The following is a 26,071-nucleotide window of genomic DNA, read 5'->3' as shown; positions in this document are numbered from 1 at the left end:
CTCTGACCTGATCCAGGGATCTTGTTCTCTCACCAAAGCTTCCAAATCCATTTACAGGCTATGAAACTTTTTGACAAAATTGCAATGTTTTTCACAAAAGCAACCCTACTTAAAATGTTTTCATTTAAACAAAAAATAAGAACCAGGGCTGAGGAGGTGTCTCAGGGAGTAAAAGGCTTTGCCGTGTAAGCAATGATGACCTGAGTTTGGATCCCTAGAACCAACAGACAAGCTAGATGTACAACTCAAACATCTGTAATCCCAGGGCTTCCAGGAAAGCTTACAGTAGGCAAACAAGGTGGAAGGCTGGGACTGATACCCATATGTGTAGTGTACAGTGGCATGCAAACATCTGTATTTACACACATAATGAATGTATGCACACATGTGTGAGAACACATACACACAATGAAAAGCTTGAAAAAGCAAACTTGTAAACTGCACTTGAGCTACAAGACGTTATTAATAACAACATACTGCTTATATGTAGGATAAACTAAGAAGTTAAAAATTATTTAAAAATTACAGCCATATTTACTTGATGAACACCATATCAGTCTTTCTATCTCTCTCTCTCTTTCTCTATCTCTCTCACAAACACACACACACTCACACACACACACACACACACACACACACACACACAAATACACTCCATAGTATGTTTACCACAGGAATTAACTGAATATAAAGAAAACAAATAGGACAAAACTAAAATCATAAACATATCCTAATCCTAATACAATTGTTTTAGAGATGTGATATAGCTGGATATGATAGCATAGGCCCGTGATCTCAGCATAGGGGAGGGAGATATAGGAGGATCCTGAGTTTGAGGGGTGGCCTATGCTACCCAACAAAAAAAAAAAAACATGTTTTAAAAGCCAAAGGCTAAGGATACCACTCCATGATGGAACACTTGCCTAGATTGTGAAAGACAATCCCCAAGTACTGATCCGCTCTGAAAAAGAACATGATATAAAATTATGCAAGATGCTGTGGAGATGGTTCACCCAGTAAAGCCATGCAAACATGAGGACCTGTGTCCTATGCTCCAGGACTTCACCTAAAAACTGGGCACAGAGGCATGCACATGCACAACACACAGAAGCCAGCATGCTGACCCTTTTCTCAAAGTGGGGGCATCATCACTGCAGTCATTTTCAACCTCAAGTGGATCCTTCCACAAGGGAAAATGTCTGAGAAGATGAATATGTCACTTGATTCCCTTGGAAAGTATCTCTTCAGCTACATCACACGAGTATTATTTGTTCTGAACCAAAACCAACTTCAACTCTAAACACGGCTGCTGCTTCTTTGCCTCTTTAGAATGTAGACTAAGTACAGTTGTTGGATTCTGGCAAAGAAATCCAAAGACAGAAAAGTCTCTATCTCTTCCACCCCCTCCCTTTTTTTTTATTCCAGCTTTCTCTCCCCAAAATGATGCTATTGTGTTTTCTCATGACAAACTTTAAATTCATTTGTGTTATTTTATTCCCTGGGGATGGGGGAATACACACACACACACACACACACACACACACACACACACACACACACACACACACACATCTTAGTTTGACTCTAGAATATTCAGGAGTCATACTAAGTGTTAATTTTTTTTTCAGTATCTTGAAATTAGCCTTGACATCCAGAAATACCTTTGAATGCAAGTATTCTTATGAAAATGTGAGCCTTTGGAACAAAAAGTTGTCTCTAGCATTACAGACTGACCATGGAGGAATTAAAACTACATAGTCATTCCCTCTAGCAGGCTTTGCTCCTTCACTATTAATGTTGCTGGATAAGCTTCTTGGAAGTGTTGACAATCAATTCATGTTACCATTTCCCAGCTATCTCTAACTATGTGTAGCTGATTAAGAGACAGAAAACATTCTTTCTCACATACCTTCCTGGGCAGAGATGGGATCAAACAACTGTTGTATAAGTCTTATACAACTCTACCTCATCACCAAATGCAAGATGGTGCAAGCAAATAGAAAGGAACACCCCATCCTGAGATTAGTCTGATAGAACTATGTTGGCTAATGTCTAGAGCTTCTTATTGGCTAACAAGTTTTAAGTGTAAGTTCTTAGTACCCATGTTGCATTTTTCCTGCCAGCCTGGTCCCACAGCCATGTCAACCCCAAATAACACACAGAGACACTGTATTAATTATGAAACTGTTGGCCAGTGACTACTGTTTCTTATTGTCTATCTCTGTCTTAATTATTAACCCATAATTACTAATATAGTATTTCTACATGGTCTTATCTTTCCAAGAAGACCAGACTCACACATCCTTTCCTCCCAAGATCACATTAAGACTCCATCCTACATTTCCCAGAATCCTCCACCTCTCCTAGTCCCACCTATCTTGCTTCCTTATTGACCAACAGTGCTTTATTCATTAACCAATAAGAGAAACATAATTACAGAATGACATCTCCCATCAGAACTATGTTCACTCACTTGAGTGCCAGTCTATACATATAATAATGTTTTCCTGTCTATGCTGTCAAAGCAAAGCATTTGCCAGGCATCATCAAGGAGAAGGTAAGTTTTATATATCCACCTTTAGCCCTAACACCCACATTGCATTATAGTTTGGAATAATAAAAACTATGTGCAGGTGAACAAGAGAATTTGGGAACTTGATTTTGCAAGAGCAAGAATATGAAGTTTTATCATTATTCTTTCTGTAAAACAGTTGTTCTCTCACATTAGCCCTCTGGATGCTTATTTCCTCTGTAGCTGTTTGGGTGGTGGTTTTTTTTATCAGCTTCTTGGAGAGCTGGCTGATCCAAATTCCATTGTTGTTTAATGCCAAACAAATCAATATGGAGCCAAACACAAAGATGTATCTACTTTTACATTCACTGATGGCAGTCTCCATTTAGGAGAAGCTTCAGTTGCATCCCTGGGCATCTCTCCATCCAAATGCACACTTTGTTCATCTGGAAAGATGTCCTAAAAGGCCTTCAGCACATCTGTTAGTAGCTGTCCACCTCCATGCAGTACAGTTTCTAGGATACTAGGTCTCTCCTACTGCTGCTTTTATTTGCCTGTCCCTTCCAAATTAAGGGAATGATATTTCTCAAAGACAAACTCATCCTCACTAGCATTTCTAACATGCTGATGGGTTGTATGTTACAATCTATCCCTTATACAAGAACTAGATATTCTTCTATACAAGAAGTTCTGTACAAGAACTACAATTCTTCTCATCCAAATCCATTGTCCCACCTTTGCCTTTCTCCCCTCTTTTGGAGAAGTCCAGTCAGTACAGGATAAACTTGATGCTTCCATGCTCTGATTCACCTTCTGTCTCATCACAGGTGCTCTCAGCTACACCACAGACACCCACTTCACAAACATTCTGTAACTAGCCATAAGCATCAAGGTTTCTGCTCAATGCCCTTTGCCCACCTCCTTGGCTGGCGCCTATAGATACCAGCCAAGAGCTCTGGGATAAAGACTCTCTCTCTCTCAGTGTTCAGATTTGGGTTGTCTCCTCTAATGGTCTGTAAAACCATCCTCTATCTATCTGTGTGTGAGAGAAAAAGAGAGACAGACATACAGAGAGTGTTCTCCTTCTCCCTCTCCCAACTGAATAGCCAAGAAAACCCAAACATCACTGATCACCTCTTTGTTATACCAATAAATCTACAACCATGGGAAGTCCTCACTCTAGATATGTGAACTTCTGTCTTCCAGAGGACTAGCAATCACTATTTGTCACCACACACTGACATGCTTTCATGTTCTGCCATGTTTTCTGACATGTCTAAACATAAGCCTGAAGGCTAACCCAATCAGACACACATTCAGCCACCAGGCCTCTAAAAGTGTGATGACGTCTCACATGTCCATAGAGCCCATCCTCCCCAGGTCCTGGACTACGCAGTGTGGTCAGACCACAGTGGAAATGCAAGGGCTTGAACAACAAAACCATGCTGTGAGAACATGCTGCACTTCTTTCCAACCAAGCATGGGAGATCTGGGGAACTGATCTACCCACCAAAGAAGGATAGAGTACTTCAGTCATCCAGCTGACTGGTGGGTGGGAACTGAGATGTTTGTTACAAAGACTGACTGTGAAAGGTCAACACAGAGCATAGAATCCAGGGAAAGACAACCCCTGAGGTACCAGTTTTCTTCTGCCAAAAGCTGCCTAATGGACTATGTTCATGTTGTGTCAGCTCTGGGGTTGCCTATTTAAATAAAAAGCATTATATTAAACATTTTTAAGTGAACTTTTTTAAAGTTTAACAATATTTATGGTACCCGGATTTCTCTCTCTTTCCTTCCCTCCCTGCCTCTCAGTACATCAGAATATAAATCATGGGTCCTCTTAAGAGTCTGAGTTATCTATGTTTATAGACCTTTGGGAAGTTAATCTATAAAACATGACATATGCCTCTTCTGGAATTTAAAACGTCTGCTTCCTTGAATATAACAAAATAAACTTTTAGAAGATGATATTGAAATATAAGCAGCCCATTTAAAAGTTGAGCCCTTACCGTGGGAAAACAACTGGAATTAGCAGGGAAAATTTCAACACCAAGGTCAGGGAGATGGCTCACTCAGTACAGTGCTCTCCACACAAGCATGAAGACATGAGTTCAGGTCTCCTGAGCCTGTGTTAAAGTCAAGAATTGCAGCACAGGTCTGTAAGGTCTGTAGCCACAATGCTGTGTCAAGGGATGTGGGCAAAGACAGGAAGAACCCTGAGTCCCAACTGGCAGCCAACCTAGCCAGTTAGCAAGGCCCAGTCTCAAAAGGAAAGTAGTGGGCAATCAAAGAGAATATGGAACATCAACCTTTGGCTTCCATATGCTTGTGCACATGTGTGTGCATGCACACATACACACAGACACACACACACACACACACACACACAAAACACAGAGAGTGATATAAATTCAAATTCAAATTTCTACTCCTTCCCAATTAAGAGGCCTGCTATAAAAAGTAACTGAAGGGAGTAAATGCCTCTCTCTTAGTTCCAGCATCACCTTCTCAGACTGGTAATCAGGGGATCCAAGGACCATTTCAGCAAGTGTTTCTGCTCTCCTAAGGAAGTAACTCAATCATCAACCTTAGTAAGTCCTGTAGGGCCCTATATCACTCCTGGTAAAAGCATCCTATTGTGCACTGTAATAGAAACATTAGTTCCAGGTATCAAGTTTCTCATGGTACACTGACTATAGCAACAGTATATCTGATGTGAACACTCACATCCCTCAAGGTCTTTTTCTAGTATGCTTTATTAAACAATTGAGTTACATACTCCTAAACAATTGAGTTACATACTCCTGGGTACATGCTATTCCAATCATCTCAATGGATTCCCCTTTATAACATCACCTTTCAAATGTTCAACCATTTAAAGTTTCCCCTCTCAGTTAAAAATACTACTAAACCAAGTAGAGGGGAGTTTGATTTCCCAAATGAATTCTCTTTTGACACATCACCAAGGAAGGAAAGGAGGGAGGGAGGGAAAAGGACCCTTCCTCCTTCTCACCTTCCCAAAGACCCCCAGATCACTGGGGTTCTCTCTGTACCTTGGAGGTGGTGAGGTTTTTCAAAAACCATCTACTTGGCAATTGTTCTTGTAATAATATTTTACTTTTAAAGGAGACACAAATCACATGCTATTAGAATTTGCTCTTTTAAAAATGTAGAATTCTGTGCTTTTTAGTATAGTCATAAGACTATGTGATCACCATGACCTAATAGATCCAGATTACTTTCCATCACCCAAAAAAGAATCTCCTGACCTATATGCTGTCACTCTCCCCAGTCCTGGGTATCACTAACCTGCTTTCTGTTTTTATGGGTTTGCCTATTATGGATGTCTAGTATACATGGAATCATGTAGTATACAGTCTGGATTCTTCTGTGTCTGGATTCTTTAGAGTTCTAACAAATATATGTACTCCATTCCTTTTTAATGGCTCAAATTCCATTCTGTAGAAATACCTCACTTTTTTAGTCATTTGTCATTCATTGTCTCTCATTAGATACTAGGCTATGGAGAACAGTTAGTTACATAAAAGCCTCTGTTTTTTTTTTTTTTTTTTAACTCTATTAGGAGTTAAAATTACTAAATATATACTCACTCCATTTGTTAACTTTTTTGAGAAATCCAGGTGGTATTTTAATATACCACCCTACACTGTGACCATGATTCACTGTTTTCACCAATACCAGAAGGTTCCCTGTAAAGATCCAGGGCTGACATTCACTATTTTCCAAGTCCCGAATCCTGACATTCTTAACATTGAAAGAAACTAAACTTATTTTATAATGCAGCAGTTCTCAACCTCTGGGTCACAATCCCTTTGAGGTCACATGACCCTTTCACAGGGGTCGAATATCAGATATCCTATATATCAGATATTTACATTACAATTCATAACAGTAGAAAAATTACAATAATGAAGTAGCAGCAAGAATAGCCTTATGGTTGGACAGATACCAAACATGAGGAATTAAAGGGTCTCAGCATTAGGACAGTTGAGAAGCACTGTTACAGTGTTTTCCTGGTACTTCCCGATTCTCTGCTGCCTCCAAATTTGATAGAGATAAGTCTGAGAATTTACATGGTGTGGAGGACAGGTTGGTAGAAGCATTTCTTGGGAAGCTTTTGGTGTAAGTGTCCTGTTTCCAGTTATCAGTTGATCAGATCCAAAGTCGAGATGTTTGGTCGATGAAGAAACTGAGCTTCAGACCGGGGGATGTTCAATAGGTTAAGTGCTTACCACGTGAGGAGCTGAGTTTGGATTGCCAGCATTTACATAAAAGCTGGGTATAGTGGGGTACAACTGTTATCCCAGCATTGGGAGATGGGAAAAGGTACATCCCAGAGGCTTGATGAGCAGCCAGTCTGGCTGAACCTGGGAGCTCCAGGTTCAGTGAGAGACTGACCCTATTTCAAAACATGAGGTAGAAAACAATAGAGAAAACAGGTCAACCTGTGACCACCACACCCACAAACATGTGTGAATGAACTACCATACACATATGGATACAACATACAAAAAGTACCACACACACAACAAAGAGAGTCTAGACCAGGGTTGGCAAAGAATAGTCCATTACCCTCAACAATTTACCTAGTATTCTACAATCTGTGACATTTTTTTTAAAAAAGGTCTCACTTTAAATAGGTATCAAAACATTTATATAACAACCTCAATTTTTTTTTCTTAGAAACCAAGCCTAAAATATGTACTGAGCTTAAGCACAAGTTGTTTTTTTTGTTGTTGTTGTTGTTTTTTGTTTTTTTTTTTTTTTTTTTTTTTTTGTCAACCTATACTTTAGGTGACACACAAATTAATGAAAATGATAGAGATCCAACTTATCACTCAAGGCATCTTTTATTGGTTACCACAGAATAAGTACTGTAGAGCATGGTTGCCCAGTGACTGGGAATGCTGATAAACATACTAAATTAATGTATGAAAGTTATGTGTATATGGAATTGGAGTGGGGGATGGGAGGGGAGGGTGGTTAGAGTGCATGTGAGAGGGCAGAGTGGGTAAAAGGGAGGAAAGGAGGGAGGGAGGGAAGGAGGGAGGGAGGGAAGGAGGGAGGGAGGGAGAGGGAACTGGGATCAACATGTAAAATAATAAGTTAAAAAAAAAAAGCTTTGACTCCAAAATTTAAGTTCAAGGACAAGTTACTGAGGAAAAGGATTTCTATTTTTGTTTCTACAGAAAATGAAAAGATGTAGATTCCTTCCAGACTAATGTGGTTTGATCAAGCCAGACCGCCTGAAACAGAGTTCCAGGTGATCCTACATTCAAAACAGCTGGACAAAGCAGTCCTACAGACTACAGCCAGGATATCTGAATCTTCTTCAAATCCTCCATGACAGTGCCCCTTACTAGCAGGAAGTAGTTTGGAAAGAACAACACCCAAATTCCCAAATATTGTGTATAAATGTTTGTTTTCATTTAAATGGACTTTGTTATATAAAATAAATTTTAAAAAATTAAAAAAGAAAAGAAAGTTATGTATATACAGTGGACAAATATGGTGAGCTATGTCACTGAAATTCTGGGAAACCGCAGAGAACACTGCTTCCTCTCCAGAGATAATCGCCTCAGCAGCAATTTAATGGTTGGCTTCCCACCCAGTCCATTTCACCTGAAGAGTGCTATACTAGATGTAGTCACACAGTCACCTCTCCTGACTTTACCACACTCCCTGTTACCATCTCTTATCTGCTTATTCTGAACAGGGTTCTTTTGACCAAGTATTTGTCCTCTGGGGCTCATAGAACTCTCTTCCTCAGATGAGCTTATTAATCTACAGAAAACAGGATTCTACACTCTCCATTATTGCTGTTTGTGAGATACCAATTTTGACCCAACCAACTATAATGAATTATAATATCTCACTTCCTTTTTCAGCCATATCTATGTTTTCAGTGTGTGTGTGTGTGTGTGTGTGTGTGTGTGTGTGTGTGTGTGTGTATCTACCTATTTGTATCTATTAATCTGCTAGTCTGTGTCTGTGTGTGCAGGTAAGTATGCACCATCCATTTTAATCAACATACAACATGTTAGGTTTCCTTATAGATTTTTCAAACAAATTCATCTCCCCAACACCTCCCCTCCCTTGTGTCCTTCAACCCCAGAAAACTTCTGCTTTTATGTTGTACATATTCTAGTGCCTTCCTCACCTACCACAACCCCTCTTTTCAATGGAGAAAGCAACATGAGCTCTTCTACCAACCCAAATGTGTCCACTAGTCCTAGCAGCTTTCCCCAATGTTGTGGTGGTACTCTAGGGAAGGCACCCCTATCCTGCAGTTTCATTCCAAGACACGGTGTGTCCTAGTGACCTAAACTCTTCTGTCCTTCTAAAGTCAGAATCACCTGCTTCTCTTTCACCCTCCAGTGCTCAGCACTCTGTGGAGTTAATCTGTTTGGATTTGAACTCTTCTATGAAGAGGAGGATGAGAGTACTGAAGAATCCCATGTTTCCTGGATGGCCACTGTTGCCTTCCCCTCTGTTCAGTCCCACACAAGGCTTCCACTCTTCTCTGACCCCACAGATACTTTCAGGTCCCTCCTCCTACAGTCTTCTATTATTTTTACTTGGTGTTCTTATTTCAGCATCCTTCACAGGCCAGCAAAATTACTTGTTTTCATAGCTTTCCAATTCAACCTCCAGTTCTCAATATAGTGCTCACACCAGTAAAAATAGCCACATTTTCCTTCCTGTCTTTCATATATGACTAATGTTGCAATCCTTCCTAAGCCTTTGTTTTTTTGGATACAGTTCCATCTTTTAGAGGGTTTGAGAAGAGCATACTAGGACTGAGGGCATGAATTTGACAACTTCACTAGCCTTCACCAACTTCCCACTACATTGAAAATGCATACAAGAGGCAAGAGATTTAAAAACTAATATCATTTTGTTTTCCAGAAAACAGCTCAGCAAGGTTTTAGAGTTTAAATTCTCACAGAAATAGTAGGTAGATAGGTGTGTGTGTGTGTGTGTGTGTGTGTGTGTGTGTGTGTGTGTGTAGATATACATACATTTGAATAACAAGTCAACCAACCAAGAGCACCATACTTCATCTTCTTTCCAATGACCATCAATCAAGCCATCTTTTTCTGACTTTTCCATTGAGCTCAGGATTGTCTTCCTCCATCAATATGATCATGAGGTCTCAGACATTCCCTTCTTATTATTTTCAAATTTTAGAGAGCTTTCAAAAAGTGTGTATCTGTATGAGATCCCAAAAAATAATGAGTAGCTCCTTTTGTTCACTTTTTAAGTCAGAATTAGAAAAACACTGCATGCTCAGGGGATATTTCCACAGAAGAAACACTACCCCTGAAGAACTCTGAGGGTGTTAAGAAACAGTGGCACAGCTATTCTTTTGTGACTTATAAGGTACCATCTTGCCTGACAAAGAGATGATTCCAGTGGTTTCTACACCCTTCCCTAAGGCCCTGATTTACTTTTGTCTTCATCCCAATAAGTCACACCAAACTATCTCTCTAGAGTCCAGCCACCAGCCCCAGAAGAGAACTTTCTCAAAAGATAAAGTATAGACAAATAAATCTGCCATTGAATTTTCTATGGTAAAATAGTAAGTGTCAATCACCAAAGGGTCATAATACAAAGTGGGAGGTGAGTGCAGCAGCAGAGTAGCAAATCTCCAGCAGGTTCCAACTTCTAAAGTGTCAGACAGTAGTAGCACAACTCTGCCTGGGCTATTTGCATTATTCCTTGTAGTAACAGGGAGCCCTTCTCCACCTCACACTTGGCATACTCTTTGCTCAGTTATGTTGAAGGCAATCAGTCAACATGGACAAAGCAGGAAGCTGCTGGCATGAAAGGGTGAGTCTAGCTCTCCCCTCTGAATGGTCTGTGTCTCGCTCCAGCGCATTCTCCACAAACATTGCCAGCAGACACTCCATAGTACCTAAACCACAAATCATCACATTCCCTCCCCTTCCAGCCAGGGCCTGTGTCCTTGAGCTTCACACAGGGAGATACCAAGCATGTTGGCCCTAGATACAATAGTCCTTTACAAATTCCTGCAAGTCCTCCCCATCTGTGAGGTAGCCTGAAAAGGAGGTGGCCCCTTCGGCATAAAAATAGCTACCATAGGTGACCCCTCACAGAGTCAAGGAGGACAAATCAGGCTGCTCGCAGGGAATGGATCTTGGCAGCTTCACTAAAAAAACATTTTATCAATACAAACATGTCAGACATGCAGCTGTACCTAAAATTAGAGGGAACACGTCTCCTAGAAGAAGAAATCCTGCAGAAACAGAATCCCAGGCAAGTCACTCCAGATTTATTTTCAAAGTCCCAGAAAAATGTCTTTCCTCTGAATAAGTAAACCATGCTAAAAAATCTGCTGTCTGGTTGTTTTAGGAACCAAAGGAGGTGTTTTAATGACTCTTGAATTTTTATCTACTGTGACACATTACAGCCATCTAAACCAAAGAAAATGTTTCCAAACTCTTGAGTCTATAACAGGAAAATGGCTGTCAGAGCAGATACTCACACTGAAAGGGTGGGGTGCCTGGATCCTGCCCATATCTTAAAGAGAAAGCACCTTCCGTGTACTGCTCTCCAGAGACCACCTTCCGGGCTGGGAGGTACTTGGGCTTGAGCTCGTACTCCTGGGTCTGGCCATGATGAATCATCACATTCTGGGAAGTCAAAGGTGCCACTCTGGGAAGAAACAAAGAGAGGGTAAGAAAAGAAGCATGGGGTTTTAGCAGCCAGCTAACAAGGAGAGAACAAGAAAGTAAATGCCAGAAGATGTGGTGAGATTTTAGTTATTATCTAACAATAAAGATTACCTGAAAATACCTGTCTCTGGGTTTTTATTATTGGTGCTGCAGGAAGGAGCACCTGTGCTACCTAAGGCCCATCCATGCCACCATTCACAGCACATAAGGAACTACAGGTTTACAGGTGAACCATCCACCGTGATTGAGTCAAAATGTATGGAGTATAGCTACCATGGGCTTCACACAAAACATGGGGCATCCACTTCTCAGAAAATGGCAAAGACACAGACATGAACAGTTAGTGCACATACAAATAAATAATAAGAACTAAACAAGCTGAGAAAAAAATGCAAGAAATCAGCTGTAAGTAGGAGAGCCAGTGTGGGACAGTGGAACTTTCCAAATTACCCAACTCTAGTGGCTTAGCTCATCTTGCTCTTGGGACCTCAGTTTCCCATTCTGTAGCAGAGAATCTCTACCACACAAGGCCACTGAACACACTAAATCAGAAAATAAAGTAAAATAAATAAGCTGTGTGTGATAGTCATGCCCTAATAATCAGCATTTGGAAAGTAGAAACAGGGGCATCTGGAGTTTGAGGAAAACCTGGTAAGATGCTAATTCAATATACATATATACACATGCATACATGCATGCATAATTCCTTCTGAAATATATGCATATACATCATTAAAATGCCTCAGAGAAATATCTATTTAATTTTATGCCAAATCTCATAATTATATAAATATAGCTATATAATTATATAAACTAATGCAGGTTAAATGTTTTATAACTACCAGTTTCTATAGATAATAAGACTTATGAATCATGGGTGAAGACCAATAATTGAAAAACAGAAAAAAAAAGATACTGACTTGTTTTATATATGATTATTTCTGTGTGCCTGTATGCCTGTCTGTGTACACCAGAAGTAGCCAATGTCTTCCTCAATCTATCCCCACCTAACTGAACCTGGACCTCACCAATTCATCTAGTCTGGCTATTTAACATTCCAGGATCCTCCTGTCTCTACCTCCCAAGTGCTGGGATTACTGGCCTGTGCTGCCACACTAGGCTCTTTATATCATTGCTGAGGATAAGACTTATACTCACAAGAACTTGACTGGCTGAACCATCTCTCTCCAGTGTCCCCACTCATGTTTGAGCATTATTAGACTACAGCATACCACCACTAACAGCAAACAGTCTTTGAAGGGGTACCTGCCTGCTGGTGTGGCCTGACTCAAAAGATGGGTCCCTCAAGGAACTACCCAAACAGTAGAAGATATAACATTCAGCTCAAAAGATAAATCATTTTGTCACCAAAGCTCCATCATTAGTCTTCATCAAAAATAGTCAAAAAATCTCATATAAGTTCACTCAAATTCATTCCGGCTGGGGCTAAGGAGGGAATCATGAAGTAGGACAAAGCATTCCTGAGAGATTATGGACCAGAAGTGGCTGGAGCGAGGGTGCTGGCACCTTGGCATTCACCACTTCAAACCCTGTGGCCTCAAAATGCCTAAACTTGGATCTGGATCTTCCCAGATGTGGTACCAAACAGGGCCCTCCCTTTGTTAGGAGACTAATGACTGTATTAGGGAAAAGCCTAAGGATTAGCACTATAAACACTTCTATTTTGATGATATAAGTGTTGTTTTGAATTTGAAGTATGCTCAGGGGTTGGAAACAGCTGGACAAATCTGGTGGTCACAAGTCTATTCTGTCAGCCTCCTTCCCAACTTGGAATAGACTCTCTTTCTCTCTAAGCCATTTTGTCACCCTGCACAAAGACACAGACTAGCTCCTGTTTTGAACAGGAGGACCTAGAATTCCAGGAGACCTAGAGAGCTGATAACACTCCTGTCCTGGCCATCTCCAGAAAGGTAAGTTGGGGGGGGGGGTGGAGGAGGGCTACCTTCCAGGCAAGCAACTCTTCCCCCTGAACCAGAAGAGCAATGGCAGCAAGAAGTAAGTTGCAGGTGTATGTGTACAGGGCTCCTTCCCCTCCGTGTGACACATGAGAATCGAAGGAGAGAAGGCAAGCTGTTTCAAGTCTAGAACATGACAAAACCTTCAACCTTCTTTCATCTAACCACTTCAGAAAAAAATGTAATTGGTTTTTAATTATTTAATTTTTTCTTACCTCATTTCCAGGATGAGGGGATGCTTAGCTGTAAGAAGTAAACACCAGGCTAGGCATATCACTATAACTGTAATTTTCAAAGGGGGAGGTGCAAAGTTTTGAAAAGAAATTTTAAAAATCAAAACTATGGGAATTCTTGCGCTCTCATTGATCTCCTCCCCTCCATCCTTCTTCACAACTACAGGTAAGGGGGAAATTATAAATTCTAAAACACAACCACACTGGCATCTTCAAATATTTAAATCTCTGAAGCCCTGCCCCCCATTGTCCATCCACTGAAGACCTCCCTCTTTTATCCATACCACAAGATAATTCCTTAATCCTGTACATAAAAACTAGCATTTGGCATTGCTGGAGCCCTCAGGGGTCTCGGGTCCACCTTCCATTCCAGTCATTAGAACCTGTCCCACCAGCTATCATATGTTGAATTACCCAGCAATAAACTCTAAGATTCATAAGATATTCAAGGTGTAGTGGATAATACTGACTGTTACAGCTAGGTGGGAGAAGCTATGCCTGCCATGGAGCAGAGTGTTTGCTTCTTTTCCTCAGCCTACAGTAAATGGCTGGTATGCCTGGAGATACAGTTGTGTCTCTGCCTATATTTGTACACAAGCAATATAAATTTAACAAAACAACAGCTATCATCCCTATGAAGGATACCCTGACTTTTTTATGATCTATTTTTAAGCAGTCCTGGGCCATTCCATTCATGACAGTTCATAGACTATAACCTGAGGCATAAGGACATTGGCCAGAAATCCCTGTAGGACTTCAAGCTCAGATGAAGCAATCTCCCAGCACCTCAGGGGTTCTGGATATTGAATCCAAGTGAAAGATGATGAGGACAAGTGTGGCTGGTGTCTTCCTAGGAAGTCTATACATGGAGACAATTATTCTCTCTAATTCAGCAAGCCAACTATCCAGGGTCAAAATGTATTCCCACCCCACCTTACAAGGTTAAAAGAAAAATATTGTTCTCTAAAGGGATGAGACAATCTGAGGTAAAATCCTAACATTTATTCCTTTCCTCAATAAAGCCCTCTCTTGCAGACAAAAAGACTGGTTCCCCATATGACATCGAGCAATCAGAGCATGGCGCAGGGGAGAAGTAATCAGAGTAGAAAACATGATTGAGATACTTGGCCAAGGGGGGGGGGGGAGTTAGGGACACTGAGGGACATAGTAGAGTAAAAAGAGGAGAGAGCCCATTTAAATATGATGTCAGGAACATTGTCCTCCAAGAGGAATGGAGAGAAAGAAGAAAGCAAACACCATAAGGCAGAGTGGGCACACACAGACAAGTATTACAAATCTGCACTTGCAACAGAGTACCAGATTATCAGAGGCCCCCATGGTGCACCACCAATTCCAGTGTTATAAAGATCCAGGACTGGCTGCAGGAAGCCGAAAAACTCTGAGAGGAAGGATGGAAGTGGAGTCCCTCATCTTTCCCAATCAAGGGTCTTTAATTGACCATGACTTTGACAGCTGAGGCTGCTAGAAGAACAAGAAATCAAGGGTTAAGTTTGCTGTTTTTGTCCACAGAGATGGGAAGCCAACACATACAAAACAGCGACTTTGGGAGGAAGGAAAAACAAAGGAGAGGTAAGCAAAATCTTCGCTCACTATGCCATTTTTAGTTAGACACCATTCATGGCAAATGCATCAAGAAGGGGCCACATGAAAATAACTACCCGAAAGAGTTAAGGATGGAAGCAAAAGAGGCCTTTGGAAACTTAAAGCTGTAAAGACCAGCTACCTCAAAGAGTACTGCTAATTTAAGGCAAACAGGGAAAGTAGGAACAAAGAGGCAAGGCATACTGAGCAAAAGCTTCTAGAAGGGGCCAGTGTATGGGGAAGAGATCTACCTTCATTTTGCAGATAGAAATACAAGTAAATCTCCAGAAAGCAGTTGGGGAAGGCCTCCAAGTTAGAAAACAGTGATGTTTTACAGAGCCATTACCTTCAAAAAGCAAAACTATTAAAAAAAGAAAAAATTAAAGAGTGAACCATCAAGAAGATGAGCCAGTAAAGATGCTCAGGGCCATACCTACTGGGCTGAGTTTTATTTTTCTCCAGACTCACTTGAAGAAGGAGAGAACCAACTATGGCACGTTGTCTTCTGACCTTCACACACATGCTGTGGCATGCATGTATTCACATATGCTAAATAAATACGAAAAGAATTCTTAAATTTTTTTATTAAAAATCATGGACTCAACTAGTCTTGTAAGATAGTCATATTTAATTGTAGAAACATTCTGTGGGAAGGGTGATTTATATTAAAAATTCATCTTTTTGTTTGTTTGAGACAGAGTCTCTCTACATAGTTCTGGCTATCCTGGAACTCACTAAGTAGAGCGGGCTGCCTCGGAACTCAGAGAATGCCACCTGTCTCTGTTTCTTAAGAACTGAGAATAAAAGATTAATTCATACAGATTACATACAACTGACATCATTTCTTAAATACTACATCACTAGGTAGAAAGTTTGGCAACTTATTTTGTAGACACAAAATTTTTCACAATTAGAATTTGTTTTCTTTTTTGTTCTATTTTTTTTATTGAAAAACTGCTTCCATACTATATATTCTGGTCATATTCTTTTCTTTCCTAGACCCTTCCCACCTCTCTATCTACCCAGTGGCATGGTATTCTCTCAGAAAAAAAAATGAAAACTCAAAATCAAAACAAAAAATATTTAAAACAAAGCAAAACCTGGAGTCAGATCCATGTTGGCCAACTGCTCCTGGTTATAATATTGCACATGGGAATGTAATTGATACACCCAATGACATTCCATTGAAGAACACTGATCTCTCCCTTTCCCACCAGCATCAATTGCAAATACCTTCTTGGTTAGGGATGGGACTTTGTGTCAACTTCCCTTTCAGGGCTGGGATTTTGTCTGCTTTAGACCTGTATCCAGTACTATAGACACTGAGTGTGGTAGCACACACCTGTGAAGTTCAACAGTTGGGATGTAAAAGTACACAGAGTAGAAGTTCAAGGTTATCCTCTGCTATATAATGAGCTTTAAGACATGCCTTGGCTACTTGAGACCTAGTCACAAACAGCTATAAGAATGGTGAACCACACTCAGTTGGTAGTCTAACTTTTCTGCTCTCTGGCATACAGTTAAGGATGGTTGACATCTTCATGTTTTCTGAAAGAGTATAAGACTCCTATTTAAGAAAACAGCTCCTCCCCCAGGGTCTGTGACCTATCTAGTCCCTCAGGGTCTGTGACCTAATTCGTCTCAGGTTCTTCCACTCCCATCTGCTGGACTTGCATGTATGTTTGAAAACACTCAGCTTCCGCAGTGCAGGGATTCTCATCCAGGGCCTCATGTATGCTATATAAGCACTCTACCAACTAAGCCACATCCCCAGACTCTTCATTTTGTAGTGCATTTGGGAATCATTGTTCATAGAATTCAGAATAATTCAACTTATTAAGTTAGATGATAGATAGAAAGACAGACAGACAGATAGATGATAGATAATATTATAGATATGTATGAGATGATAGAAAGATTATAGATAATAGATGTATGAGATGATAGATGAGATAGATGGATGATAGATGGCTGTTAGATAGATGATAGATATATATATATATATATATAGAGAGATAGATAGATAGATAGATAGATAGATAGATAGATAGATGATAGATCATAAAGAGAATAGTAGCTAGGGGATCAGAAGAGATTAAAAACCAAATGGTAAAGGTCTAGAAAAGATTTCAAAAAGGCAGGGAGAAAAGATTATTTACAAATTGCTGCAGAGCAGTGACATACACAGAATTAGGAAAGGACAATGGGTTTGGTAGCAGGTCACTGGCCACACTGACAGCACAGCCATAGTACCAGAAGGGGATCAGAAGGGGTGAGGGGAATGCCAGTAGAAAAGGGAAGGAGAAGAGGGGGAAGGAGATGGGGACATGGCCAGCTGCTCAGAGATCTGCATCTATGGAAACCTCTGTGTCTTTGTAAACATGGGGCAAACAATTGCACAGAACCTCTCTCCCCAGAAGAAAGGATTAGTCACACATTGTTTACACTGCTATCTTCCTAGTGGCAATTTTTGGTGCACAGATTAACTAAACTTTTCCTTATTTCTAACTAAATCCATTATTTGACCTGCGAGAAGGCTGGAGGATCTGGCAAAAGATACAGCACTTCCCACTTCAGACAAGGGCTCTGGACCTCACTTACACAAGGGAACCCCAGCCAGCCATAAAATGTTTCCCACAAAAGGTCTGTCTGACACCATCTGACCCTTCCACCTATGGTGAGCTTCCTGGAGTTTGTAACCAGCCGTGAGAAAAGGCAGAAGAAGGATAAGTGATGAAGGAGGAAGGCAGAAATAGTCAGCTCAAGTCCCTCAGGCTATAGAAGTCAAGTCATCTTGGGGGTCCTGCTGCCTTTAAGTCTCTGACAAGTGTGGGTAATTGTTGCTCCAGAAGGGAAGACATCAGAGCAAATAGAAAATGTGGGCAATGGCAGTAAAGCGTGTGCTTTCCCAGGGAGGACTCACAGGATTCCCCAGGAGGACTCATAAGATTCCTGGGGAGAACTCACAGGAACATCAGAACAATGCAAACCACTGGGGAGATGAAACCTGGCTTGACACATAAACACATGGAACATCACAGGATCTGTGGTCTATGACCTCATTCATACAGAATCACCTATTGGACCCAGATACATCAGAGGCCAGAGGCGTCTGCTGAAGAGACTAAATAAAAGACAGGATGGAATATACTGATTGAAACAGAACAAGCAAGAACTGAACAAAAATCAAAACAAAGAGCAAAAATACAAAAACATTGTGAAAGTAAAATGAACCAAAGAAACACAGAGAGCAGAAGCTGGTAACCACACCAACATAAATGTAGGAATAATCAAAAAAAAAAATCTTAAAGGGGACTTGAGCTGAGATGAAAGAAGCACATTAGAAAATAAAAGCAAAACAAAAACAAGCAAAACACCCTGCCTCTGTCTCCTGAGTGCTTAAAATACTGCCATGCCTGTATTTGGTTGTTGTTTAAGCTATGCAGAGGACACTATAAGAAGTGAAATGGTTCAGTAGGTAAAGGCACACGCCACCAGACATGACTACCTAAAGTTCGATACCCCAGGACCAATACGGTTGAAGGAAAGAACTAACTCCTGTAAGATGTTCTCTGACCTCCTCACACATTCCATGGCACATGCAAACACACACACACACACACACACACACACACACACACACACACACACACACACGCTCATAGTAAGTGAATACATAATTTTTGAAAGAATCCAGGGAACACGGCCCCTTCTTTGGAAGCTGTAGACCAGTAACAGATTGTGTGGAGATCATGTTATATTGATTCTTTTTCTGTAAGTGCTTGAAAAATACAAAAGGTCCGAACAACCCAGTGAAAAGTCAGCAGCTGTCAGGCAAAGACAGAAAACAAGGCCAAACTATATACTACCTGCAAAAGAGCCACCAAAAACACTGAGGCAAGCAAGGTGAGCAGGAAAAAGTGAGAAGGGGTGTTTCAGCCATGGAGAAACTAGACTGCAGAGTCCCCAAGGAGTTGATAGCAGAGCTTAGAGTCTAACCAAGGACCGATAGGTCTAACCCATAATATAAAAGTTACTTCATCAAGACAACATAGCAACAGAGCCTAAATGACAGGACAGCAAAAGATAATCATTGAACAAAGAGAAACAGTCTAAAAGCTGCTGTTCTAACAGACATGAGCACATTGGAAATGCAGGAAGATAAAGAAGACTCAACCAACCTCACCGAGTCAACATTTACACAACACTGTACTAATTTAGAGAGGAATATACTTTGATTTACAGCATATGCACAGCATAGTGACCAAGAAGACAATATTCAAAGGCATGCCATGTTTTAATAAATTTTAAAAGATTTGAGTCATGTATCTCATTCTGGCCATAATGGAATAATCCAGAAATAGATAGTAAAAAGCCCTATGAAATACCCAAATAATTGGAAACTAAGTACCATGATATAGTACAGGTGTGCTGGGTAGTTTTATGTCAACTTGACACAAGCTAGAGTCATCTGAGTGGAGGAAACTTCAATTAAGAAAATGCCTAGATAAGATCTGGCCACAGGGCACTTTCTTAATTAGTGATTGATGGGTGAGGACCCAGCCCACTGTGGATGATGCCATGGCTTCTATAAGAGCAGGCTGAGCAAACCATGAGAAGCAAGCCAGTAAGTAGAACTCTTCCATGGCCACTTCATCATCTCCTGCCTCCAGGTTCTTGCCCTGTTTGAGTTCCTGTCCTGGTTTCCTTCAATGATAGACTAACATGGGAAACTATTAAGCAAATAAACCCTTTCCTCCCCAGCTTTCTTCTGGCCATTGTGTTTCATCACAGCAATATATACATATATATATATATATGTATATATATATATATATTCATATTCTTATTTTACATATCAATCCCAGTTCCCTCTCCCTCCCTCCCATCCCATTCCCCCCACTCCACATGTAGAGTGATGCCTTCCAGGAGGGATCATCAAAATCTGTCAAGTCATTTGGAGTAGGGACTAGGCCCTTCCTCCTTCCTCTAGGCTAAGGGTGTATCCCTCCATGGGGAATGTGCTCCCAAAGTGCTTTTGTGCACCAGGAATACATCCTGGTTCCACTGTCAGAGGTCGCTTAGACTGCCCAGGCCTTCTAACTGAGACTCATGTCCAGGGGATCTGAGTCGGACCAATGCTGGTTTCCCAGCTATCAGTCTGGGGGGGTCTATGAGCTCCCCCTTGTTCAGGTCAGCTGTCTCTATAGGTTTCTATAGCCTGGTCTTCACCCCATTTTCTTATCACTGCTCCCTTTCTGCAACTTGAAGCAATAGCAACTCTTAGCTAAGACAACAATGAACCACAGGGGGTGAAAGAATCATAGTGGGAATTAATTATTCTTAACTGAATTGAAATGGAAATATAACATGTTAAGACCACAGAATGCTACCAAATCAATTGTCAAAATATAAATTCATAGTGCTGACTGCCTACTTAGGGAAAGGAGGAAGGTCTCCTCCTCTGGCTTCTGCTGCCATATAACTAGAGAAAGTGACAGTGAAACCCAAATCTGGCAAATGAAAATATAACAAGAAAATAGAAAGCAATGAAATAAAAGACAAAAACAACCCAGAAGAGCTAATGAAACTAAAGGCAATCTCTAACTGGACTGACTGATACTCCAAAAATGAAGATAAGAGAAGTGGCCATGTCAGAGACCATGGATCAAAGGTCTAAGGAGCCAATTAGAAGACAGCCCATGAGTCAAAGATGGAAAAGTGTAAGCATAAAATAATACAATAGCTTTCTTTTTTCTAACACTTTTACATCTATCCATTCATTTGGAATAAATAGTAGCTCTGGAAGGTTTTTAATAATTTATTATATTTAAATTGGTCTTAAAAGAAAAGACTCACTTATTCTATGCCCCTCTGTGATGGTGTATTTTGTGTGTCAACTCAGAGAGGGTTTGAGGATAGTAGTGTCACTGAAATTGGTGTGTTTTGAATAAGAAGATCCTTCATACATGTGGTGGGGCTCACCCAGTAAGACAAAGGCCTGATGGTTAGGAAAAAACAAATCAACCCACAACATCCCTGAACAAGAGAGAACCCAACAATTTGCCATTGGGCTTTGTCTGTACTATCTATCTCTACTTGCTGATCATGTGACTAAAGTTTCCAGTTTTCCTGGGTCCCCAGGTAAACCCATACTCCACATACGGACTTACTAACCTCTAGGATCACCAGCCAAGTCCTGATAGAAGTCTATTTTACTACAAATGCCTGTTCACTACAATGGGATTACTGCCCAACCCTCCCCTTATGCTCAAATTATCATTAGTTGAGATGCATTCAATTTGCCTAAACAATGAGCATCCTAGCTGAGCAGTACAGCCTCCTACCAAACTCCCACTGTTAGGATTAGCTTCCAGATCACAGGCTGTCTGCAGACTAGGGATCATTGGGCTCATGCTGGGTGTCCATCGCTCAGAAGATCAAAATCCAATATACAGCTTCTGCTGGATATGTACTGCTTTCAGGACATTGAAACATTAACAAAATAAATCACAAGTCAAAGCATTTCATGTTGGAAATTGTCTATATACACACAATCAGCTTCTTTGAGGAGCCCCAATAATGACCCCCTCTATAAAAACTAATTCAGGCAAGTAGTTAAAGAAGGGAAGCTTCCATTTGCAAGAAAAATCAGGCTATACAAGGACAATCATGAGTTGGAGGATCAGGAGGGAAGGAAAAGAGGGGGTGGGAGGGAGGGAGGAAGGAGTGGGAAGGGGAAGAGAAGGTGGGTAAAGAAGGGGAGTAGATGGCATGTGCCACCTAAAGAGATCCAAGTAGCCATTATCTACTAACATCACAGTAACATAGACCAGACACCATGTACTCTTAGCAGAGGAATTCACACCAATTAAGAAGTTGTCCAGCCAAAGCAAAAGCCTGAACCTAACTAGGGCTTTAGTCAGCATCTTATTTACAGGAAATTTCAGGGACAGATTACATGTTAAAATCACAGGAATTTTATGTCAGAAACAGTTTTGAAAGAGCAAGAGTCGGCTTAGAATTTCCCAGCTCCTCCTTAGACCTGCTGTGGTGGTTTGGCCCTCAAACGCTCATATAGTTAAATGCCTAGTTACTGGGAGTGGAACTCTCTGATAGGATTAGAAGGATTTGGAGGTATGACATTGTTGGGCTAGGTATGGCCTTGTTGGAGGAAGTGTGTCACTATGGGTGGACTTGAGGTCTCAGAGCCCATAGCAGTCTTTATCTCTCAGCCTGTGGATCCGGATGTAGCTCTCATCTACTGCTCTAGCACCATGTCTGCCACCATGCTCCCTGCCATAATGAAAATGGCTAACCCTCTGAAGCTGTAAGCAGCCCCCAATTATATCAAATGCTTTCTTTCATAAGAGTTGCCTTGGTTATGGTATCTCCTCACAGCAATAGAGCAGGAACTAAGACACTTGCTTATCCCACCCTGCATCTTGAGTAGATACTTCACAGGAGGCAGGCATATATCTTACCTCCTTGTCCCCATCCTTCAGTGCTTCTAGAGGACACAGTGTTCATCAGCCACTTCCAAATATGTGAGTGTTCTCTTTCCAGTGTTTATTTGGATTCTCAAGCCAGAGCCAGCTCTATAGCTTTCAATCTCTTCTACCCTCACTCTACAGCATCGAGTTGCTTTTGTGTTTTTGTTGTTGTTGTTGTTTTGTGGGGTTTTTTTGTTTTTTATTTTTTGTTTTTTCGTTGTTTTTTTTTGTTTGTTTGTTTGTTTTTGTAGTCTTTCCTAGAAGTATATGGTGAGACTTCCATCTCAACAGCTTTGTGACATTTAATATTCTCGGTGACCCTCAACTCACATCCCGCATGGCAGAAAGAACCTATTACCGCACCTGTCTGGGAAGCCTTCCCAGACCCACCCTGCTCATATTCTTCCCACCTCTTCCCAAGTCTCACTGCTATAACTATTGCACCTACAGAAATGTGCAGTCACCACTCCATTGCTTTGCCGGAAGAGCAGGAAGACCTGTGCACACACTGGCATGTAGGAAGCCAGCTCTCTACCCTCCCTTTCCCCCATGTAAACAATTCCCCCTCTTCCTAGCCGCATCTCCCTACAGTGAGCGCTGTTACAGACACAAGAAGAGTCAAGGGTCAATACCTGAGGTCACCTACGAAACACCTACTTCTGGTCATTCAGCCAGTGCACAGATCAAGATGGAGGTAGGCTGGGGAGGAAATTTCTGCCTCTACTCCTGGATCTGCTAGCCTGGGTTCCACATCACCAAATCCCTCTAGATCTCCATGTCACCTCTTCACTTCTAAAGTGGGGAGCTTTGACAAGACTGCCAAAGGTCCCCAATGTACCAGTCACACTAAGGGAAGACTTGCTGGGGGAAAGCATGTTTAGTGTAACATACATGTAGATATCTTCTCGGAGTAAGACAAAAACCCCTCTGCTTTTATTTTCCTAAGTTCAGGCTAAATAAAATAAGCAAAAGAAGACAGGGGGAAATTCTTCTGATATTTTTAAGATGAACTCAATAAAGTCTATTTTCCCCAAATGGCCTTGTTTTATTTTTTTCTATTACAATTGCTCTTAAAGTAGGCCACCTAGGTAATAAATATTGAAAGCATTGAACCAAATTCAAACATCTGTTCCAGTCCTCTTTCAGTGTGTCATCCAGCACAAAGAAAATACCCATTGCCATACAGGACCTGCAAGGCCAGGCCACAGTTTTCCTGATGTTAGTGGATCTGGGAAGAGTTAGTGTGGATGATGGGTGATGGGGAGGGGAGACACGGTGAAATAACGTCTAGAATTAAATGAGTACAAAACTTCGTGAGAAGCAGGATGTAATCAAGGAAATCCCCCCAACATCAGATCTTTGTGCAGGGACCAGGATGTTCTTAATTTAAGCCCCAGTATACACACATACACACACACACACACACACACAGAGAGAGAGAGAGAGAGAGAGAGAGAGAGAGAGAGAGAGAGAGAGAGGGAGGGAGAGGGAGAGAGAGACAGACAGAGACAGGCAGAGAGAGAGAGAGAGAGAGACAGAGAGAGAGAGAGAGAGAAGAGCCTTCCTCAGGTACTCCTTACTCCATTAGAATTCCTAAGCTAAACATCCAAATTTGCCTGTGAGAAAAATCACACTGACTACTGACTTACTACAAAAGGGAGCTTATTATTAATGAGAAAAAATAAAGGACATCAGAAAGGTCACAACTAAATAATAAACTAGAAAGAAAAAGGACATACAATAAAAAATCAGGGTAACACAGATGTCTCTTACAAACTGATGCCAAATTAATCAGTAGCCCAATAGGAACATAGGAAAATAAGGTAAATGCCCAGAGTATGCCATACTGATCATGGTGTGTGAGAAGATGCAAGGCCTCAACAGTTCTCAGCAAAACAAATTCAGCATGACTGTTTTGGATCCACTCAGCTTAATTTTTCAAATCCACAAAATTTAAAGGAAAAATAAACTGGGAAGATAACTCAGCGCTTCAATCACTTGATAGACAAGCTCAAGGAGTAGAGTTGGGATCCCCAGAAACCCATGTCTGTTATAGAGGGAAAGCAGGAAAACGCTGGGGGTGTGGGTCAGGAGTTGAGAGTTAACCTCAACTGAAGAGAGAGAAAGCAATTTCCATATTGTTAGAATGGAATATTTGTGACTTCAAATGGAATCTAGAGAGAAGGAATTGGAAACAAATCAAACTGGAACCAGCAAGATGGCTCAGCAGGTGTCGCCATTTGTTGCCAAGTCTGACAACATGAGTTTGAGCCCAAGGATCCACATGGTAGGAGGAGAAAACTGTTCCTACAAGTTGTCCTCTGACCTCCACATGTGTACCACAGAATGCATGCATATACAAGGATACATACACATAATAAGAATTTTAAATTTAAAAAAACATGGTAGGCATGGCGGGTGCCCAGCACTACGGAGGCAGAAGCAAGAGGATCTCTGTGAGCTGAAGGCCAGTCTAGTTTGCATACACAGTGAGTACTAGGACCATCAAGATTGGAATAATGAGATCCTACCCTTTTTTAATGAGTTTTAAAGATGTCTATGCTTTTATAAAGCATAGTATTCTAATTGTCTGAGATTATGCATTTCAGGGATAAATATACAGATAATGAGAAGCAAAATTATGATTCCAGAGCATTCCACTACAGTGGTCATCAGATGAAGTGCTAAACACAGAGGGAATAATATTCCTGACTGGGAAGAAAACACTGAGAAGAATGCTTATGATGAAGCATCTCGCTGTGGTTTCCTTTCACCTTGCTTGGGGCTTGCTGAACTCCTTTGGTTTATAAAGTCAGACTCTGCACCTTATCTGGGCAACTGTTGATCATCATATTACTGGGCTTTCCTACCATTTCCTCTTCTCACCTCTGAGACTATTATTACATATACATTGTTACAAAGTATTATCCCCCAGCATGGTGGGGAGGGGGGACTTTACTCTTTAATCTTTTATAATAACTTTTCTCTTTGATCTCTATGTTAAACAATCTAAAGTTCATTTCTTTCTTTTCATTTCCCTGTTTTATTTTATGTTTTCTGTTTTTCTATTAAAATTCCCCATTTATTACTGTATAAAGATCACACTTTCTTTTATGTCCTTGGTCCTACTTATAATAGCTGCCATTAATATGCTGACTCCAGCATACCCTTCATCTTAGGGCTGTTTTCTGGGAACTGATTTATCTCTTGACAAGGGACCAGTTTCTTTTTCTTCCCATGGCTGTTCTGCTGTCTGGGATGCCATGGACATCATGCTGTGGGGTTTCTGCATATCTTTCTGAACGATGTAGTTTGTTCTGGTGGATCACACCGTCACATGGCCAGACTTCAACTATGAATTGTTACCCTGTCGTGTAACCAGGTCTTTCAGCTATTGACCTGTGACTTCTCAGTTGGAACTTCAGCATTTCCCAGGAACCTGAAAAGAATTTGGACAGAGTTCATACATGGACATTTGGGGTCTCTTTTTCTACATGCTTGAACTTCTTACACTCCCACTTCCTGGGTGCTT

At 40.9% G+C, this 26,071-nt stretch overlaps 1 protein-coding gene across 5 annotated transcripts in view; it reads right to left on the bottom strand.

Annotated features, from left to right (window-relative positions):
* Positions 1 to 26,071, bottom strand: part of Ltbp1 (latent transforming growth factor beta binding protein 1) — a 385,515-nt gene that overhangs the window by 237,936 nt on the left and 121,508 nt on the right. For all 5 annotated transcript variants that reach the window (XM_051181870.1, XM_051181869.1, XM_051181868.1 and 2 more), the window contains exon 4: positions 11,046 to 11,215. In XM_051181870.1, coding sequence (XP_051037827.1) covers positions 11,046 to 11,215 — 170 coding nt within the window. The remainder of the gene's footprint in view (positions 1 to 11,045; positions 11,216 to 26,071) is intronic.

This window comes from Phodopus roborovskii, unplaced genomic scaffold, assembly GCF_943737965.1.
Source record: "Phodopus roborovskii unplaced genomic scaffold, PHOROB, whole genome shotgun sequence".
Taxonomy (NCBI): domain Eukaryota; kingdom Metazoa; phylum Chordata; class Mammalia; order Rodentia; family Cricetidae; genus Phodopus; species Phodopus roborovskii.
This window is presented reverse-complemented; position numbering and strand designations above follow the sequence as displayed.